Genomic DNA, 21,459 nt, shown 5'->3' with positions numbered 1-21,459 from the left:
ATGTACGTTGCATTACTGTCACCTTGCATATGGTCCACCTGTTGAGTGCAACCCCTTGATCCTGTGGTGGGCATACCAGTCTCGATTTATCATTGGTTGGCCATCCTCAGTCTCTTGTTGCTGTCCGTGGTATTTCAACAAGCTGATCTGGCTCGATATTGAAAGATGGAGTTCAAAGTGGAGGCTCAGAGAAGTAACACCACTGTTTCATATCAGGCTATTTTTTTTTTCACTTTATTGCCGTTATACCAAACATTTTATCAGTCTGCTTTATACAAAAATGCACCAAACATGTTGACATCAATCTTGACATCCTGTTCCCATCAGTCCTCTTGTCACCTGAAGGAGAGTGAGACCGATTAGTCTTTGAAAAACAATGTACTTTGAGTTAAATGAAACTGGTCAGAAAATCAACAGTCACTGCAGATTGTTCAAACTAACATCTACAGTATTACAGTCACCGCTGAATCAGGATGGCAAACACCTGGTGGATAAAGATCAGCTGATCTCAGACTGCAATAACTGATTGAGAAAAGCCAGGCAGTTGTATTTTGTCAAAATTTTAGTTCACTGCAACAATACCAGACTATATTAGCTGATGGGAGTCTGGATTAAGTTGTAGGAAAACTAATATTCCACTGATCTTTGCATTTTCCTACTTTAACATACAGAGAGAATTCACCAAAACTTTACAAGATGGCAGGGACAATTTATATAAATGATTTAATACAAAAACCCTCAACATCGCTGCAAAACCGTAAACCTGATCCAGAAAGCAGTTTGCTTTACAAACTGGTCTCTCTGGAACAGGTCTGTCACGAGTTTAAGTGGATCCTGTTTGTAATTAATGTTGCAGTGACCCAGTTTACCCTGCAGGGGTCAGCCTGAGCAGCACTTCTGACAGCGAAGGGATTTCCTTGACATTTCAGCAGTGCAGCTGATCCAATTTTAAAACTGACATTTTCTAACCGTTTTTCCATTTTTAGCTTACAAATGAACATATTGACATCTTACCACATGTAGCTTTGCAGGTATAGCCCTACAGAGTCCATGCAACCACATGATCCAATTCTAAAGGATGAAAAAAAGAGGTGGTTAGAATGCAAATTATTTCATGCAGGTGTGCTGTGAGATGCTGCTGTTTAATGTTCAGAAAACCGAGAGTCACCACTGAACAATCTGCCGGTAATTCCAGCTATTTCAGTTTAGATTTCATCATAACAATTGACAACTGGCATTTGTGTGCTACAGTTTGAAAGGTACCTGTCAAATTCACTTGACAGCAGACTTCAGGATCAGACTGGAAGAACGACACCTGAAATAAAACCAAAGATGGAAAAATTAGAATAGACAAATGTATTTTGAAACCCAGCTTTCATGAAGTATAGCTTCAAAAAGTCTCAGAAAAGTGGATTAGAGACAATCGTCAGTTGTCGCATCTGACGGCACTTCCTATTCCAGGTTTTCATCACTGACAAAGCTACACAAGGATTCATTTACATCTGAACAAATAAGCTTTTCAACGAACTCACCATTGTGTATCAGTCAAAGCACCCGTATTTAGCAGTATTTTTTATGAAGTGTATCAGTATTAAATTTAATTGTCACTGCTAGACAATGCTCACTTCACATCCAAAACATGTCTGGTCCTGTCTAGTAGCATTTAATTGATTAAATAACAAAGTATATTTATGTGTTGGAACAAAGCATTTGTTAATGCAAGATTGTGTGCTTGAATGTATTTCTATCCATTCACACTGTCTTGTCTACTATAGTCATACCCTTGTAATATCATTCTCGTGTTCAAATCTACAGTATATAAAAAAAACAATATTATGACTCTGTGGGTCATGTGTGATTGTGTGTGTTTTCCTTTACTGCAGTGTCTCCTCTCCCCAGTGTGTGTGTGTGTGTGTGTGTGTTCCTCTCTCTCCAGTGTGAATTGAGAACAGGTGGCGCTTGATTTTGATGATGATGATTGCTGCAGCGCGATTGGTCAGGGGGTGGATCCCCAGGCCTATTTGAACACCGGTGGCCTGCACTCTGTCTCTTTTCCAGCCTTTCCACCACAAGGAACTGCCAGCATGGTGCTCTGAATTGTTTGGTTAGATTAAACTTTGTAGAAGAGTCGACGTAAGATTATTTGTACTAGGACAGAGTAATTCTTTGGTATATCGCTTGGAGCATGTGTAAATTGAAGTAAGTCTCAAACTTTTGTAAATATTGTAAATACTTGTAAATAGTAGGGCAGTTAAGTGGGGGGGGGGGGGGGTCTTTTGTTTTGAAACCAGTTTTCTATGTTAGGAGTTTAGTTTAGTAATTTGTCATTTATTTTTCTTTGTTTTCATTAGGTAAGTTTAGGGTATTTTTAGTTTGTTCTGTCTGTTCTTCCCCTGAAGCTAAATAAAACTGCACCTTTTTGAACTTGGCTTACTTAGTCGCTAGCCTTCTTTGGAGTGGGAAGACTGGGGGAGCACCATTATCTGTTATGTCAAGGGTTCCCCTAGACTGGAGCATAACATGTAACATGAAAAAAGAAATTTAATATCTGAACAGACTGTGCTATGTTCTTACAATATGTGCACAAGTTTAAGATTTCAAATCTCTGCCCAGTTTATCCGGTGATAAACTGGAGTCAAATACAGAGTGCTTTCACTGAACACAGGTGAGCTTCTAGAAAAGCTTATTTTACTATGCTACATTTAAGAAAATCAAATTTAACTCACAAGGATGGCAGCTGCATCTCATCTGCATCCTCCAAGATGAATCACTTTCTTTCAGAGGAATCTTCTTCAGTAACCAGCTCAACCTTGAGAAAATGGAACAAAAGTAAAACTGGTTTAAAACTAGCCGTAAATCAAATCCATCCAAGACTAGATGTTTCTGTAATCGTGTTCAGAAAACCAATAATCACCACTGAACAATCTGACGGTAATTCCAGCTATTTCAGTTTAGGTTTCATCACAACAGAAGGAGCAAGTTGCCATTTTTTCGACAAACAATGCAAACTCACCTGCAGGAAATGAATCTTCTTCAGTCGGCTGGTTTAGTTGAGGGGAGGCAGGGAGCTGCGTCGCAACTTAAAAGGAAAGAAGGAAAACAATGTTAGACAAGCAGTAGCGAAGGGCAGCTATATTAATTTAGAAACAAGAGAAAAAAATCAGAAAAGTAGATAAATCGTCAGTTGTCGCATCAGACGGCACTTCCTACTCAAGGTTTTCATCACTGCAGTTTCACATTAAGAAGCACTGCCACCAGGATGTGTTTACTTACCCATAAAACACTGGCATCAGGTGCATTTTGCTGGCTCAGACATCTCCTGTCTCATGTTGTTTTTGTTTTGTTTTTTTTGCTGTAAAGGTAAAAAACAGGGTTATGATTTGTTAAGTTACATTTTGTTCAGTTATTTTGAGAGAACTGCATCATCTACTGTTCAGAAAACCGAGAGTCACCACTGAACAATCTGCCGGTAATTCCAGCTATTTCAGTTTAGATTTCATCACCACATTTAATAGCTACAGCACATTTTATACAAGTATAAGTGAATTATTAAACCAACCTCATCCTTTACTTTGCATCATCTGGACGTGGTCCATTCTGACCTGAAAGAACAAAAATCCAATGAGTAACCTTCATTAACAGTTTGAAAAGACTGATCATAATTACTGAAATTCAGTTGCAGTTTTAGAGGCTCAGATCAGTGAGTACGAAACATCGTCAGTTGTCGCATCAGACGGCACTTCCTATTCACAGTTTTCATCACTGACACAACTGCATCAAGACAAAGAAGGCTTAACTTCAGCATCACTCACCTTGCAGGGACATGAGGCCCCATGTGTCCAGTATGAGATTGTTAAATTCATGCGGAAAGTTGCCAGGAAGTCCATCTGAGGAAAAACAAGACGTTCCTTGTTAAGAAAATGATTTAACTGTCTGGGGCCATAGGCTGGCAATTTAATCAATACTGGACAAGTATTTAAGGAAATTCTAGATAAAACCGTACAAAATTTTCATCATTAGTGACCAAAATTATGTTACCAGCAGTAACTCAGTAGACACACATTGAAATCATTTCACCTAGATTTGTACAGAAAATTGAAGATTTTGATTCTTGTGATTTTTTTTACTGCCTGCATCTAGGACACAGATACAGAATTTACAGTGAGTTGTTTTTTTTTAAACCATGCTAATCAAACACTGTTTACAATTTGAAAGGGTAATGGCAGCTGAGCATTTTATTGCAGTTTACTGTGAAACTACTTATTGTTTCAACCATAGTGGATATTAAGTCAAAATATCATTCAGCATCTTAGGATAAGCAAAGGATAGCTAACAATGTGTGGGGAGTCTGTACTGTGTTTAATGAAGGAATCTTCTTGTGGGCAGGCTGGGCCATATACAGGAAAGGCAGGGAGAGCATGTCAGCTTCCTGCAAACAAGATCCTGCATAATAACCTCATCGAAGGAGCTGCTTAGAAAACCATTTAATTTTGATGACAATCTATGCTCATTTTGCGAAAAAGAGGTTGAGACCACAGATCATGTATTTTTCTCGTGCCAGTTTGTACATGCATTCTGGAATGATGTCCATGAATGGATCAGGGAGAAAATCCCATCCCTTCCAGAATGTATTACAATAAACGACATAATATATGGTGTACTGTTGAAGAACAAAGATAATGAACTCTCCCAAATTTATTGTTTTTCTAAATGAATTCAAGCTATATCTGAAATCCCTTAAAACACTGAAAGGAACACAAGCACAAAAATTATATAATTATTTAACAGGATTCTCTCTCTAAATTAGGTAACGGCTGAAACCTTATTCTCTTCCCTTAAGTATTTATTATTTATTTCCCTTCTCTCATTTTTGTCATTCCATGTTACTGGTTTCCTTAGACCTAATTGACTGTTTTCTATAATTTTCCTATGTTTAATCATTATTTACTTAATTATTATTTATCTTGTTTGTTTTGGTTAATTATATATGCATGTATGTGTGTGTGTGTGTATATATTTCATATTGATGGATCTGCGTACACTGTTACCTCTGGCAATCCCCTTGTATTGTTTGGCATATGTAATCATTTACTGCAGCCATGTTTGTTTTGTACATGTGTAATAAAGCTTAAAAATAAATAAAAATAGATCCTGCATAATATCTGGGCAATGCAGTCCTTACACTGTATTACCACCAATGATTTGCAGTGCTGACCTTTTTTACACTCAACATAAATTACAATTAACCATGGTAATGTAAAGGTGATTGTTATTTTTCAGTTGTAGCGTGAATGATGTGTGAGAACCCACACACACACACACACACACACACACACACACACACACACACACAAACACACACACACACACACAGTATTCACGTTGTTAAATAACGTCTTAATATTATTGTAAATCGATTAAACATTAAGATTATCACTTCGTGATTATGTTAGGCTTTTCATTGCTAACATCTCAGTTTTACATACTGTATAAAGTCGTGAGAAGACTAAGTCAATTAATTATTAAATTGTACAGTATGGAGCGGCGAATAATATATAAGAAAAAGACGACCAACTTCCGGTTAGGACTTCCGGTTTGGAGTAGAGCTATGGCGGCGCCCTTGTTTTGCCTGAAATTGCAATACGTGACACAATTATTGGAAAAGATCAGTTTCATGATGCAGTTTTATTTCTGGAGGACAAGATTTTTCAAGTCATCTATGCAACACTACAGTGCCGCACAGTGTCGTTTGCTCATTGTCATTATTTCTGTGTCAAAAAGTTGCAATTTGGTTGTGCAATTTGGATATTGCACCTGGCCATATTGCAATTTTAGTACGATAAACTCACGGCCTTGTCTGAACTCAATAAGAGCTTTTGCCTATAGGAAGATGGCGGACAGGGGCGCCGCTATAATTCTGCTCCATATCCGAAGTTTGTTTTCTTTCTTGTATATTATTCGCCATTCTATACCGCATAATTTAATAGTTAATTCAGTCTTTTCACCAGTTTATACAGTATGTTAAACAGATGTTAGTACATATGAGATATCATTCATGCTAGAACACCTTCACTTTAGCATGGCTCATTGTAATTTATGTTGAGTGTAAAAAAAAAAAAAAGGGAGGCCAGCACTGTTGGTAATACAGTTTAGACTGTATTGCCCGGATATGCAGGATCTTACCTTTATTAGTAAATTTACAACACAAATTGGCATAGTACAGTGTGGTACATAAGTCATCGTAATAAGAAAATAAAGTCGTATAAAATAAACAAAAAAGGTCCATAAATAAAATAAATGCAGTAGGGAATAAGAGCATAAAGCATAAAGGTTAAGATCATCTGCTAACTTGCAAAGTTTCATTGCATTCTTTTTCTCAGTTTATTTCAGTCAAGAAAAGTAACGACACATTTCCTTGTGAAAAACAGACATCTTATGCAGGACCTTGTTTGCAGGAAGCCGGCATGCTCTCCGTGTCTTTTCTGTATATGGCCCAGCCTGCCCACCAGAAGACTCCCTCATTAAACACAGTACAGACTCCCCACACATTGTTTGCTAAAAATGCATAGTAGAAAAGCTTAACGATCTACCGTCTGGACGTAACTTTTTTTTTTTTTTTTTTTAAATTGTGCGATCTTACAGACACAAACAAATACAAACTTACAAACACACAGGGGGTTAGAGTAGTTAGATTACATAAACAAACAAACAAACAAAAAATCAATGTGTACAGTGAAACTACACACACACATTTGATATATAAAAAAAAAACTGACAAAACTAAATCTCAAAACTCGCTTTGACTTTCATCTTGTCCATCTTTCACTCTTCCCCACGTGGCTGCTTGAGGCCTGTCAGGATAATGCTAACGTTACACTTTAACATGCAGATATCAACTTACATAAACTATATTAACTTCTATCACTCAACTAACGTGTTATTTGAATTGTTAGTACAGCAGTTTTCTTTTTACTGACCTGTCTCGATGAGTCCGATAAACGACTGCCGGGAGAAATGGAGTTACGGAGCCGAGAGATGAATTCAAAAGAAACAGGAACGATGTTGGCGCACATTTTATACACTGACCGTCGCATGAATGTGACGTCATCATCTTCTTTTTACGAGTTTCCGGCAGACTGGATGCCTTGCGGCACATTGCTGCCTCTAGCAGGTCGGGGTGAGATCGCAGTTTTAGTCCATGGCCAGGCTTTCACTGACCTTGCCTGGTTCTCAGTGGGGTTAAGAAGACGCCTCATTGTGACTGACTGCGCTCAATCACGTGACAGCGTGGCGTATAACGGTTCTCTTTGCTCTGCACATCCATGTTTCACTGTTTGCTGTTTCCTGCAGGTTCCACACATATCCATCCTCATGTTTGCCCAGTCTAGGCCAGTCCCACAGTGTCCCAGTCTTCGTCTCGTCATTATGACAGCGTGTTTTCGCTCATGGACCAGGTAGCTCTGCTCTGCCTTCACACTATTCAGTTGCCAACTGTCAGCTCAGAATCCCTCCATAGTGCCCTTTTAGCTGCCATATCTGCCATCTCATCCCCCTCTACCCCAACACGGGCAGGCAGCCACAGAAAACCCACCATGCCTCCGGCCTGCTCAGTTTCTATACAACAGAGTGAGAACCTCCACCACCAGGTCTGGTCTGGACCAGTGGTGGAAAGAGTACTGAAAATCTGTACTCAAGTACTATTACATTGCTAAAATATTACTCAATTACAAGTAAAAGTACTAGTGTTAGAAAAATACTTATACAAATACAAAGTAAAAGTACAAAGTATGCATCAAAAAAACTACTCAGAGTATTAGTTACTTTTAACCGATGATGTCACCATCACCTCTCCAGACTAGGGCTCTAAATTTTGTGTGTTTTGCTCTACCAATAGTTAAAACACTAACAATCAGTTTTGATTGGCTGTTTTTTTTTTTGTCTTTTTTTCCTCTCATTTCAAGTTTTTATTTCCTTATTCAGCAAATGTCTCCAGCAGACAAAACAAAGCTAGATGAGGTGCAGTTACGGCCACGATTATTGATTAAATATCCATGAATACATTTTTAACTGATTAAATTCTTATGAAAAATCAATTAAAGATCAGTCATTAACATACTTTTGGTGTTTTGTTTTTTGTCCATATGTCCTGGTTTTCACTGGCTTTTCTGCTATCGAGTTATTTTATTGGCTACAAAAAGGCAGATGAAAGGTCTGGATATTAACTGAAATTGTACTCAGTACTCAACTATGATTTTAAATGTAACTAAGTAGATTACATGGCGTAATGGCGTAATATTATGGCAATTAACCCTACACTGACAACCCCTCAACCAGTCGCTTGACCTTTACAATTTTGAGGTCTGGGATGAGCCTGATTTTCTTGTTTTGGGAGCTTGGGCCCCATCTCTGGAGATACTGGTCCTTGCTTTAGTCTTTCCATTACCAAGTCTGAGGTACGCAGCACTTTCCTGTGTTTTCATGGTTTCTAGTATACTATAAAGTCTAGTTCCGTTGTGGGTAGGAGCCTTTGTGGTAAAGGTGACGAGAGGATTTGATGGGCCACCCCTTCCTCTTCCACATCCCAGCTTCTCCACATGTTTACCCGCATTAAAAATTACGCATTTTCCTTATTCCCACTCCCCACACCCACGCACCATCCAGTACAGTTTTTGCTGGGTGCTCTCGCCTGGTTGACCCACTTCCACACGCAAACCTGGGACTGGTGTTGTTCGGAAGGCCCTGCAACATACCCTAAGTGCCTCTGCCTGCATTACATCCAGCATTTTTACATTTGGCGCAGTTCATCTCGAACGAGCCTATTACCTGAGCCTCCCTGCCACAACACCCCACGAACTTCCTGGTGGAGAACGCATCACATTTATCACTTTCACGCACTTATTTGTTGTAAATATGCCTTTTCATGATTGATTTTTCCATTAAAATGTACACCCCAAAATGTTAATTCTCTTAATCTCTCAGCAACTTCCATGGATATATAAACCCTGGGATTCAGTTTTCTGTTGCCAAAATCTCACCTTGGAAGTGTGTCCAGCTGCAGCCGTTATGACGAACGTGAAGGAAGTTGGAGGAAGTTTAACCTCCAAATATGGTCCGTTGGCTGGTTCAGTCGATGTTGACGTAGAGAAAACGGGCATGAGAGCAAGAGTACCAAACTTCTACCAAATGTAGTTAACGAACTTACAGTCAGTGGTGGAAAGGGTATTGAAAATCTGTACTCAAGTACAAGTACTATTACAATGCTAAAATATTACTCAGTTATAAGTAAAAGTACTAATTTTAGAAATATACTTAAGTAAAAGTACAAAGTATTTTTCCAAAAAAAAAAGCTACTCAGAGTATTAGTTACTTTTAACCGATGATGTCACCATCACCTCTCCAGACTAAGGCTCTAAATTTTGTGTGTTTGACTTTACCAATAGTTCAAACACTAACAGTCAATTAATAATTGATTTGATATAAAACAAATGTTTTTGTTTTTTTTCCCCTCATTTTGACTTGCTGTCTTTTTTTCTCTCATTTCAAATTTTTATTTCCTTATTCAGCAAATGTCTCCCGGAGACAAAACAAAGCTAGATGAGGTGCAGTTCCTGCCACGACTATTGATTAAATATCCATGAATACATTTTTAACTGGCTAATTTCTTAATGAAAAAACAATTAAAGATCAGTCATTAAATATACTTTTTTTTTGTTTTGTTTTGTTTTTTGTCCATATGTCCTGGTTTTCATTGTCTTTTTTGCTATCAAATCATTTTATTGGCTACAAAAATGCAGATAAAAGGTCTGGATATTAATTCAAATTGTATTCAACTAAGATTTTAAAAGTATATCATCATCTAGCTTTTGTTTTATGTAATTTTTGCGCTTCTCTTTTTGCTCATTTTCTGTTGGTAATAGCTGATATATATCAGCTATTATATATATATAGATATAGATATATATCTGCTGCTCACACCTCTGGGCTTTTGGTTGTATGACCTCAGAGAGGGAAAAAAAGCATGTTGTACTTGTATTCATTCATTTACTGCAGGGCAACCTAAAAAATAAAATAAAATTAAATAAATAAACAAATAAATAAATAAATAAATATAAATGATAAAACTGTAAAAATAATAATAATAATAATAATAAAATAACCTGTAACTATAGCTGTCAAATAAATGTAGAGTGTAAACAATACAATATTTGCCTCTGAAATGTAGTGGAGCAGAAATATAAAGTACCTCAATACTGTACTGAAGTACAGTAACTCTGTCCTTATTACCTGTGTTGTGTATCACCTGCTAACAAAGAAAATAAAGAGAACTGGAATAAAAATAATGGCAATAAAACACTCAACACGCTATGTAGCCTCGTCTTATTCCTGGTGACATAAATAAAGATATTAATCCATAGTAAATTGAGTCAAAGGCGCGAGGTGGCGCTGTTTGACAGGTTACTCTCTGGGTTTCTTCACTAATTACATGGAGAGTCTCATTAATTGAGTCCTCGTCTGCCTGGAGACTCACTTCGTTGCTGTGAGCGTCATTTTGTTCTGGATTTGATTTCTCGGAAGACTTTGGATTTAACATCACATCTCCAGAGCCGGAACACGTTTCCTTCAGCATTTTATCTGTCAGCACTTTCAGGTAAAGTTGCTCAACTTACTTAAAACCCTTAACTGCGTGTTTGTTGTTTCACACAAAGTGTTTTTTCCCTGCGCTGCTGAAGCTCCATCCTTGATTTGCAAATACTCTTAACACATGGCCAACAAATTAGCCAATAAGAAATGTCACTTAGCTGTTTTGCTTGATTTCTTTGATCTCTTCCAAATAATCTTCTACATTGTCCTGGGATGCTTATTGGGGTCAATATGTTGATAGAATGAAAAGGAAAAAAAAGAAAAACAAATCTGATCTACTATTCACCCAGCATGTATTGAAACAAACATTTTAACTTCTTACATGCTTTATTTCAGGAAAAGCTGGAAGACATTGATTGTGCCCTTCTGTGGTTTTGTTGAAGGAGTGGTGAAAAGTGTGTGTGTGTCTTCTTGAAGTGAATGAGAAGTGTGTTGTGTGTTTGCTGTCAGTGAGAGGGGCAGCTTGAAGGTGTGTGTGTGTGCGTGTGTGTTTGTGTTGATCCACTGCATCAGCATGTTGGCACCTGTGAAAAAGGACCGGATCATTACTCAACTCCCACGGGTTAGTAACACACACACACACACACACACACACACACACACACACACACACACACACACACACACACAAACAAACACATGCTCTGTAATACAATTACAGCTAACAGTGTTACTATTGATGATGAGGCTGTTGAGTCTGAAATGCTGCTCTTTGCTTCTCATGAAAAGTGGATGGCTGCAAATTTATTAAGTGTCGTCCTCAGAAAACCTTGTCATGATATTTTTGTTTTTACTCCATTTTAAGGTTCTTAAATGTTCCTCTGTGGATCTAGTGAAATAGCCAAGCTAGCATGGGGTAGCTAAAAGGAGGCATGGAGACTTACCAATTTAAAAATCACATATGTCAATATTTGACCCCAAATTAAGGTATTTTAACTCAAAAACTTTGGATTATATTGCTGAGCATGTAATACTGTGAAAATCTCCAAATGGTCTCAATCAAAAAAAAAAAAAAAATATTCAGACTCCTGAGAATCACAGCACTGAAGCAAATAACAGAAGGGTGAAAAAAACACACTTCCAGACTTAATCAAATGGAAAAATACAAGTCAGAAAGTGCAATTTATAGAGAAAATTATTAGCGGAATAAAGAATATGGACAATGTGCTTGAAAAAAGATGGATTTTCAAAATGAGTGCAACCGACCACTGCCAGTGATTATTTTTTATGCTCAGGCATGTATATATGTATATTTATTTTTGAATGTGTATGGGTAAAGGTATTGATATATTAATGTGACTGTATTTAATGTGCATAGATCCCCCCCTTAGTTTTTCTCTCCCCTATTTTGTTTCTCTTCTCTTTGTACCATTTGCTGTTTATGTTTACTTGTTTAATCTAAAATTTGGTGCACTAATTTCCATGATTATGAATTGTAATTTTGGAAGTAGCTAAGCTGCAGTAAATGGTTTTATTTCCAAATCATTGCATATTTTTCCAAATACATGTCTTTTTTTTATTGAACATAAGCCTAAAAAGTAGCCAGAACATATTAAATTCTGTATGTTAAAATAAACATTTAACATGTTATTTTTAAAATTAATCAATCAATGGCAGCCCTAATAGATAGATATATATTTGAATTAGATCAAAAAGTTGGCAGCTGGGGTGGCAAGGCCAGCTCAGGCCACCCTTTAGACTCGTCCCTGCCTCTGTGAGGTGAGAAAGTTTCCCCACCCGAATTAAACTCTGTATTTACATTTTAGAAGTTGTTGTTGTCAAAATGCAGGCAAGACTAATGCTGCTGCTCCGTTCATCTTTCTGTGTCTTGACTGTTTCCTCTTCCAACTTTCTTCACAGTGTTTTAGTCCGAACGCAGCGCTGCACACCAAAGATGGCTTCCACCCACAGGTGAAGGCTGTGTGCCAGGTACAGAAGTCAGGCACAGTGGGGTAAGATCACAGAATATTTAATAAGACAGCACGTCCCGCTATTTACACAAACTGTAATATGTGTTTTAATTGAATCAGTTAGTTCTAGCAAGGCCCTTTAAGTTAAGCTGTGTCCGCTGTGTCAGCTGACCGTCATCGACTACACCCATCACATCTGACTGCATGGATGTGGTGGTTTATTGAAAGGATAACGCTGGTGATACTCTACTGGTCTCACATATGGACTAGGCTGCACCAACAAATATTAATTTAATATAAGATACGTTCAGCAATTAAATTTGCACAATTAAACATTAATCTCTGTTTAGTATATCCAAGTGTGGTGATTTAAGTTTAATTGGTTTGGCAATGCTTGCTTAGCCAATTTTAAATAAATATATTTGAGTGTCGTCAGACCTATAAAAGGGAGAAAACTGTTGACTTCCTGCCTCTAACTGGCTACAAGGTCAACAAAAATTTGCATTGTTTGCTAACCAGCTAAAAAAGTTTGATTTTTCTTCTCCACCTGTTTTACTTCAGCTCATTTTCTAAGCAGCTTTGATGAACATTTTGTAGAAGAAACTCCACGAAAGTCTCTACTTGACAGCCCTCTGCAGAATAATTTCATGGTTTACTCGTGACTCGTAACATTAAATAAACCGATAGCCGAGTTGTGACCAGGTTACAGCTCTCTTTTTCTCTCATAATCAGATTTATGCAGAACATCTTGTCAAAGGAAATAGGTTTATGAATTTTAATTAAATTAGATTGTTTTTAATTGAAAGAAAGATTTCCCAGAAAACGTTTACTGAATTAAAATCGCAGAACAGACCTTTACTTTGGGCTGTGCTTTTTTAAGTTGTTCAAAAATGTAGAAAATACACATCCTTTAAAAAAAAAACTTCAGAATGCCTCAACAAAATTTAATCAAACCTAAAATAATTAAGTCATTAAAGTGATTCATGTTTAATGTGAGAACAGATGGACGACCATGAAGGTCTTCATTCATTTGGTTGGAAGGTTGCTTGTTCTAGAAGATAAGAGGGCTGTGAGGCATTATGTAACTGAAGGGGTTAGTGAGTGTCAGTTACTGCGATTTGTCTGCATGTTATTGATCATGTTGCTGTCTATCATGCTGTTATAGGCCGTTGTTGATCGACAGTATTGGCTTTCTGTTGCAGCTTCAATATCGCCAAGGTGATTGTAGTGGGAGATGTCGCAGTCGGCAAAACATGTTTGATCAGCAGGTAAGAAGCAGAGCCACGAATGATTAGATTATTATTATAGATTATGATTATATTCAAATTTGGTCTGATTTGAACTGTTGACTTTACTGAAGTGTTTTTCTTTTGGACTTGTATGTAGCTGCAACTGTTGTTTTGTAAAAAACATGGTTGAACCTAATTGTGTTTTGAAGTTGAGGTTGAGTGCTACAAATGTTTTTTTTTTTTTTTTAAAATTATAAATCAATAACATTTATAGGTACCACTTTACAATAAGACTATGCTTATAAACAAATATACATGTTTATAATTAGGTTGTAAACACTTTTTAAGCCATTAATAAGCAATTAATTTGAAAGCATACAACTCTGGTAATTTGATTTAATTTGATGCCAAATGAAACCTTTTTGATTATTAGGAAATGCTAATGTCAGTAACTGATTAATAAATATTTGATGATTCTGACACGTATAAATGCTGCTGATGCAGAAGACAAAGTCGCTATCTGGTCACTGTTGCAATTTTTACAACCTAATTAATAACTTATTTATAAACTATTTATAAATCATTTAAATGTTGTAAAGTGGTGCCCATTTACAAGTATGAGATCACTAATATTGTTACTGGTAAATACTTATTTTACCTTTTAACTTAAAGACCCAACCAGTGAAAATCATGTTTTTAACCTTCTTATTATGTCCATGTGACAAGACGTATCAGGAGTGAAATAAGAAATAAACGCCATGTCTGAGCATTTCTTGCTTTATAGTGAACATGAGAAGTCTCAAAAAAAAAAAAGATTCAGTCAGTCTGACTATATGATGTCTTAAACCTAAGGATCTAATGTCATTAAAGGTGGGGTGTGCTATTCTAATCCAATAACACCTTTTTATCAGATTCAGTGAATATCTCCTGTGTGTTTCTACTCTGCTCTGGCTCTGTAAATGGGGTTTGTGTGCACTACTACTTCATATACTGAGCTAAAAATTAGAAAAGCTTGAACAGTGTCCATGTCCCCAGCTTGAACCCCAAGTAAAACTGGCCTAGAACCACCACTGCAGGGACGCGTTGGGAAACTCCCAACAAGACACACGTGTGACGTTAAGTAACTTCATCAAAGCTCCAAATGTCAAAAGAGTTCAGTCGCAAATGGAAAAACACACAGTGAACCTGTGCACACAGCAGAGGCTGATGTTTTCTTTGGGAAAAGGCCCAGATCATAATTAAGGGTTTAACTAAGTTACTTCAGCTTTATACAGGAGAGAGATAAAGAAAGTGAAGTCAATTAGATCTCCTGACATGTCAGTCAGGGTGAAAACCATAATAATACTCTAAACCTTTGACCATATATTTGCTCTCCAATATTTTGCTCTTTAACAAATCAAGTAAGATATGGAAATGATTGTTAGTTGCAGCTCTAATATAGATTCTTGTTCTTGTGTCTGTGAGGTTTCGCAAGGGTGTATTTGATAAGAACTACAAAGCAACCATCGGGGTGGATTTTGAGATGGAGAGATTCGAGGTGCTCGGGGTTCCCTTCAGTTTACAGCTGTAAGTATGTTGCTATACCACAGAGAAACTTGGCTGAACAAACCAATCGTATACGGTGCGTTTGTGTGTTTAACACTGCCTGACTGTCATTTGATCACCTACAACGTCTGAACAATCTGTATATAAACCAAACCTCATGATGAGGTCATTTTGAGGATATCTTCTATATTTCATTAGTGTGTTGTTTGGACTCTTAAGTGGGCCTCAAATTGCGTTTTTCCTTCACTGTGCTGACTTTGATCATGAATCTAAGTCCACCTGTGAGGAGTTAATGTAATTTCAAGGTCACTCTGTTCCAGAGAGAGAGAGACTGCATGGGACAGTTAATGAACTCAGTCAGTCAACCTGAAGTCAAGGCGGTGATTATATGTCTTGCCTCACTTTGCTCTTTTTCTCCTTGTTGAGTTTTCTTGCTGTTGTAGCGGTGCGGCTCTAGGGATGTTGATGCTGGTTGGTCCATCACTTTGTTCCTGAAATATCTCAACAACTCTTAGATGGTCTTCTATCAAGAGTCTGGACAAACATTCATCATACCCAGAATGTAGTTCATAGCCTGGTATCTGGGGCTGGGTATCGTTTAAAAAAATACAATACCAATACCATTACCCTTGAAGTGATACTGATACCAAATTGAATACTGCGTTCGATACCTTTTTTAGAAGGTTTTTCTTTATGAAATACGCTTGCTGTGATTTACCGTGAGCAAAACTATTGTTTTCTAACTCTGGGTACCGAAAAGAATGCAGGTCATTTGACTGGACAAGTTTCGATACTACTTGGTGCTGGGATATTTTAGTAAATACATTATTACAGGTATACAGGTAAACATAAACGTATTGCGCATTGATACCCAGCCTCAGTACTGCAAATTCATCTGGAACCTCTCTGTTCATTTCTGATTTCCAAGGGCTAATTGATGCACTAAAATAGGTTTCTGATCGCTGCCCAGTTTTAAAGTAAGATCTGATTTACCTTTTCAAATATGGATCCTTGACGCTCCTCTGTCAGTCATCATGTAGAACCCATCTCTTATTAAATGTTGGTCAGAGGCCACCATCATGACAGGCTGGACGTGGCTGCATCCCACGGCTCCTCTTTCTTTTCTTCCCTTCATCAGAACAGATTCGGAACAATTAAATCTGCATCTGATCTGTTTCAGGTGGGACACGGCAGGTCAGGAGCGCTTCAAATGCATCGCTTCAACATATTACAGAGGAGCACAAGGTGAATTTAGCTCAGTCTCTACTGATACACCTCTCACCTTTGACTAAAGTAAATGTTGTCTCACACGTTGACACCTCATCCTGCTCTCTGTGTCACTGTTTCTCTCCTGCAGCCATTATAGTGGTGTTTGATTTAAGCAGCGTGAGCTCTTTAGCGCATGCCAGGTAAGTGATATGAGCTAATCAATACACCATTAAAATGCTTTTTGAAGTCTAATTATTGTGTGTGTATGTAGGCAGTGGCTGGAGGACGCCATGAAGGAAAATGACCCATCCAGCGTTTTACTGTTCCTTGTCGGTACCAAGAAGGACCTCAGTGTGGGTGAAATTTCTCAAACATTACTAAAACTGAGATAAAAGTTAATTAGTCGAAAAGCAGAAAATTAACCGGCACCAATTTTGCTAATCAATTAAATATGTGGATTTGCTGCTTTTCTCTGTTTTCTGTTATTGTGATTTAAATGTCTTTGCGTTTTGGACTGTCGGTCAGAAAACTGTAAAAGTCACTATTTTTTACTAACCTTCATGACTAATCAAAACAATCAATATTACATTAATAAACAATGAAAAAATAGTTGGAACCCTGAAAATAATAGTGACAGATAATTGTCAAAATACAGTAAAGCATTCCTATGGAAACACAGTACTTATATAAAACTATGTTGTGACCCAACATTAGTAAAATGATGTCCAGTCCTGTGTTTTTGGCAAGAATGAGTTTAACAATATTTAAAAAAAACACTGTCTGATTAACTGTTCAGTCCGTATACCTTCTGAAAACAGTAAAACATTTCCATGCCAATTTCCTTGAGCCCAAAATGGCGTCATCAGATGTCTTTTGTCCCAGCAACAGTTCAAAGTCCCAAAATATTCAGTTTACTATCATATAAGACAAGGAAAAGCAGTTGTGTCTCACATTTGAGAATTTCAAAATGGCACTTCTGCTTTGAATGTCAATATAGTTGCTGATTTATTTTCTGTTGATTGACTGATCGTTGCAGCTCTGAATATCTGACTTCTAGATCATAATCAGACTAATCATTTAGTGACCAGTGGCCTGAGGTTTGTTCTTTGCTTCGCGGCTTTCCTCCTCTACTCGAGTCCCAGTCACTTCTCTCTGTGTTTTCGACCCCTCAGTCTCCTGACCAGTTGTCTCAGATCGAGCAGGAAGCCATCAGACTGTCAGAGGAAATCAAAGCAGAGTACTGGGCTGTGTCTGCGAAGTCAGGTGAGATTAAATAAGAACAAATCCTCATCTCCGACCACTTTACTCGACCCTTTTAATTTTCTGTCCTGTTTTTGTCTCACTAAACTTTTGTCTCTCTCTCCGTCTTTACTGTTCCAGGAGACGGCGTCAAGGACTTCTTCTTCCGTTTGGCCTCTCTGACGTTTGAGGCCAACGTTTTGTCTGAGCTCGAGAAAAGTGGCTCGAGGAACGTCGGTGACATCATCAGTGAGTCAGTTTGCTCCGTAAAGTCTCATTTATTATGAAGGAGGCTTCTGAATGAGCTCAAGTATGATCTGTGAGATTTGAATCAGGAAATTTAGAGAATCAGACTGATGATGTTACTCTATTTTTCTTACTGCTAACAAATTTATGATTTAAAAAAACAGAAAAAACAGCCCTGTTTTCAGCTGCAGATTAATATAGATTTTGCAGTCTAGTGCTTTGTTTGTCAAACGCTTTTGCTTGCGCCATGAAGTTAAAGGTGCCCTGTGGACCTTTTTATGCTTCCACGCTGGGGAGGCTTTATGCTTTTGGGTTGTCCGTCCATCTGACCGTCCCATTTTTGAGAACATGATAATCTCAAGAACGCCTTGACGGAATTTCTTCAAACTTGGCAGAAGCAACCACTTGGACACAAGGACGAACTGACTAGATTTTGGTGATGAAAGGTCAAAGGTCCATCCCATTCTTGTGAACACGATGTCTCACCGAACGCCTTGACAGAATTTCTCCAGATTCAGCACAAATGTTCACTTTGATGAACTGATTACGATTTAGAGGTTAAAGGCAAAACATGTTTTCATTGTGACAAAATTTCACTTAACTGTCTTATAGGATAAAATGATGAGGTAATGACATTTTATACCCAGAGGGTCAAAGGTCAGCTTCACCGTGACATCATGATGTTCAGTTCTGTGTCAGTCCTCGGTCCTCCTCTGAAAAAAAAAAGTGAAGACAGCATGTTTCTCACTGGAAATTATTCACTGGAATCACACGTCAACATCATTATTTCCATTTTCCCTCCAAAATTACACTTGCATTTGCAGTCCTACTCTTCCCTGTTATTTTTTCGTCTTTGTGTGTTATCACTTTATGTGCTCAAAACAGGGACCTATTTAATTAAAAAGTGATTGTTTTCCTCCTTAGATTTATTTGATTTGAAGGATTTTTAGACATATTGGATCAAAGTATCCAGTTGGCCAAAGGCAAAGGTTAGAAAAAGACTGATTTTCTTTCTTTCTTATCCCTTTAATCATTTGTGACCCCTGAGATTTATCTTTGCAAATATTGTACGTGGGATTGAAATAAGCCACACTGCCCATGGTTATCATAATAAAGGAACATTTCTCCCAGTACAACAGTGTCTGTAAAGGTTCTAGGATGTAGGTTGTAGGATCAGGTCATTGTTTTTGATCTTTTCGTGGGATTTATTGACAGTAAGAAATACATCTTAATACTGCGCATTTATATCATTTAAATATGTCCTGCTGAAGCTCACCCTGATCATCTGTATGCCCAAAATATAAATGTTACTTTATTTATTTATTTATTTTTTGCAATCCAGGGCTCACAGACAGCACAGAGGCCAATCACAAACCCAAGAAGACGAAGTCCAACTGCTGCTGATGAGAGAGACCCAACGGCTAGATTCACTTTACTACACATCTACACAAAACAGCACACTGAAGGAGGAAGTTACACTGAAATATGGACTCAGCACGCTCAGTGTGGATAAACTAAATGTTGTTGTATTTGAGGTGTTGTGCAAACGGCCTGAGAGGAAGTTGTAGGTTTGACATAATGAAGTCTGTTGAGGCTGTGAACAAGACGTCAGTCAGCAGAAGCCGGGTGTCCTCTCAGGAATGTTTGGCCAAAGACACAAGTAAAGCTTTGTGATACGCTTGGTAAACGTTGATCAAAAGAGGAAGATCATTTTCCCACACATCTTTCATTAAACTGCACTTTGTTGACGCTTTCAAAAGCATGTGCCCGTGTGTTTGTCTGAAGCAACATTTTTCTCCCGTTATTGAAGAAAATGTCAGCGCCAGACCTAATGTTTCCTCACTGGTCTTCTTGTCATGTGTCTGCGCTGCTAATGTGATACGTACGCCGGCTCCCATGACCGCCATCATACCCACAACGCATCTCTCCCCTCTGACACAAGGGCTCTCATGATCTCGAAAATGGAGGGATTGTTCACAGGGACGGAAAGGAGCAGAGAGTCACATCTGAGGCTAATTGATTACCTCACTGTCAAGTGAGACAGGAGGAAGAAATGTGTGTTTTCGCAAGCTTGCGTATGTTCTCCAGTCTTCTAAGAAACACAGATACACCTTTCCTGTTGAATTGTGCTGAGAACATCAGATCTGTCTTAAAAAGAACATGACAGCAACGTTTTTCGTTTGGTCTGTTTACAGCTAGATCAGTGTTCACATTCTGGAGGAACAGGGTTTCTGCAGGTTTCAACAAATGAATTTAAGACTTTTTAATACCGTTATTAAACATTAAACACAATTTGAGACCAGTTTCATATCCATACTGGGAAACAGTATGTTAATTAATCTCTTATTAAGCAATTAATTAAATTGTCAAAATAAAATCTGCCAATATAAATTGCGTAGTTTAAGACTTCTCGTGCTTCCCAGACTTGAAGGTGGAGCATGAAGCTCGCTGGGTTTGCTCTGATTAATTCTGACCAGGCCGCGTGATTTGCATTAGAGGTTATTGGTTCAATGTCAGTTTCATTTTGTAGTTGTTGCAGCTTGATCAGTAATATTTTTTCCCAAAACACTTTAAAACGAGTCTGGAGTTTATAAAATTGACATTAACTTTATAATCCCATCATTTTTTAAGACCTGTCAAATTCATATGTGATATTTCAAAAATGAAGATTAAGATTATTGGATGTTAGACCCACGTTTACGGCTCGAGGAAGTGACGCTTCACCTTGAAAAAAACTAATGTTCTCTGAAAAATGGTTAATATCTATTATAATTTGGCTGCCACGTGTCGGGTACCTAAGAAACAGCTCATAGTGGCCAATCCTCATGTAGGTGACTGTCCATCATTACATTCCACCTGTTATTTTTATTATTATGCATCTCAACCTGTTTGTTTGGCAGATACCACATACTGAGCAGAGAGGGGGGGAGGGTGTGTTCAGAGTTTCTTTTTTGTGTTTATGTTGGATAATATCTGTTGTGTTCTCTTGCTTTTTTTTTACTCAAATGAAAATGTAACAGCTCACATTATGGATTGTAAATAAACTGTTTTTTGTCTTTTAAGTGCAATTTCTTTAATCTTTAATTATTTATATGCAAGTTTTTGCTTGTTTTTTATGTTTAAAATGCAATTTTTTCCATTTAAAACTTTATCTGCATGTTCTTGCTTGTTTTTATTGTCTTTTAAATGCAGTTCTTTCATCTTTATTTGCATGTTTTTGTCTATTAAATGCAATTCCCTTTAGTTTTTATTTGCATGTTTTCTCTTGCTTTTGTTTTAAATGAAATTTCTTTCATGTTTAAGTATTTATCTGCATGATTTCACTTATTCTATTTTCTTTTAAATGTAATTTCTTAAATCTTAAATTATTCAGCTGCACGTTTTTGGCACGTTCAATTCCTTTCTGTCTGAATGGTGCTATATAAATAAACTTGCATCTA

The 21,459-nt window shown here is 37.5% G+C and overlaps 1 protein-coding gene, 3 long non-coding RNA genes and 6 other non-coding genes across 10 annotated transcripts; 1 reads left to right on the top strand and 9 right to left on the bottom strand.

Moving 5' to 3' along the window:
- Positions 1-48: 48 nt before the first annotated feature.
- On the bottom strand, positions 49-1,753 carry LOC146319172 (uncharacterized). The gene is made up of 3 exons (XR_014771564.1): positions 1,264-1,753; positions 1,015-1,071; positions 49-339 (listed from the first exon to the last, which is right to left on the bottom strand). It is a non-coding gene; the product is annotated as an uncharacterized LOC146319172 (long non-coding RNA).
- On the bottom strand, positions 1,148-1,221 carry LOC146319174 (small nucleolar RNA SNORD65). The gene has a single exon (XR_014771610.1). It is a non-coding gene; the product is annotated as a small nucleolar RNA SNORD65 (small nucleolar RNA).
- On the bottom strand, positions 1,399-1,476 carry LOC146319173 (small nucleolar RNA SNORD49). The gene has a single exon (XR_014771616.1). It is a non-coding gene; the product is annotated as a small nucleolar RNA SNORD49 (small nucleolar RNA).
- An 811-nt stretch (positions 1,754-2,564) lies between the features above and the next one.
- On the bottom strand, positions 2,565-3,341 carry LOC146319169 (uncharacterized). Its single transcript, XR_014771574.1, has 3 exons — positions 3,274-3,341; positions 3,014-3,079; positions 2,565-2,809 (listed from the first exon to the last, which is right to left on the bottom strand). It is a non-coding gene; the product is annotated as an uncharacterized LOC146319169 (long non-coding RNA).
- On the bottom strand, positions 2,894-2,967 carry LOC146319171 (small nucleolar RNA SNORD65). The gene has a single exon (XR_014771612.1). It is a non-coding gene; the product is annotated as a small nucleolar RNA SNORD65 (small nucleolar RNA).
- LOC146319170 (small nucleolar RNA SNORD49) lies at positions 3,159-3,230 on the bottom strand. The gene has a single exon (XR_014771614.1). It is a non-coding gene; the product is annotated as a small nucleolar RNA SNORD49 (small nucleolar RNA).
- Positions 3,342-3,431: 90 nt separating the features above from the next.
- Positions 3,432-3,505, bottom strand: LOC146319168 (small nucleolar RNA SNORD65). Its single transcript, XR_014771611.1, has one exon. It is a non-coding gene; the product is annotated as a small nucleolar RNA SNORD65 (small nucleolar RNA).
- Positions 3,506-3,559: 54 nt separating this feature from the next.
- Positions 3,560-7,312, bottom strand: LOC146319166 (uncharacterized). The gene is made up of 2 exons (XR_014771573.1): positions 6,978-7,312; positions 3,560-3,887 (listed from the first exon to the last, which is right to left on the bottom strand). It is a non-coding gene; the product is annotated as an uncharacterized LOC146319166 (long non-coding RNA).
- On the bottom strand, positions 3,696-3,767 carry LOC146319167 (small nucleolar RNA SNORD49). Its single transcript, XR_014771615.1, has one exon. It is a non-coding gene; the product is annotated as a small nucleolar RNA SNORD49 (small nucleolar RNA).
- A 3,199-nt stretch (positions 7,313-10,511) lies between the features above and the next one.
- rab34b (RAB34, member RAS oncogene family b) lies at positions 10,512-20,611 on the top strand. The gene is made up of 11 exons (XM_084730332.1): positions 10,512-10,648; positions 10,978-11,203; positions 12,502-12,593; positions 13,754-13,819; positions 15,245-15,346; positions 16,506-16,570; positions 16,683-16,734; positions 16,806-16,887; positions 17,707-17,797; positions 17,915-18,022; positions 19,362-20,611. Exons 2-11 carry the CDS (start codon positions 11,156-11,158, stop codon positions 19,421-19,423), a joined length of 768 nt encoding a protein of 255 aa, XP_084586458.1. The 5' UTR covers positions 10,512-10,648; positions 10,978-11,155; the 3' UTR covers positions 19,424-20,611.
- The last annotated feature ends 848 nt before the right edge of the window (positions 20,612-21,459 follow it).

This window comes from Lutjanus erythropterus, chromosome 11 (assembly GCF_056507025.1).
Source record: "Lutjanus erythropterus isolate fLutEry1 chromosome 11, fLutEry1.hap2, whole genome shotgun sequence".
NCBI classification, from domain to species: Eukaryota; Metazoa; Chordata; class Actinopteri; order Lutjaniformes; family Lutjanidae; genus Lutjanus; species Lutjanus erythropterus.
Note: the sequence above shows the minus strand (reverse complement) of the source record. Positions and strands in the feature narration are given on the sequence as shown.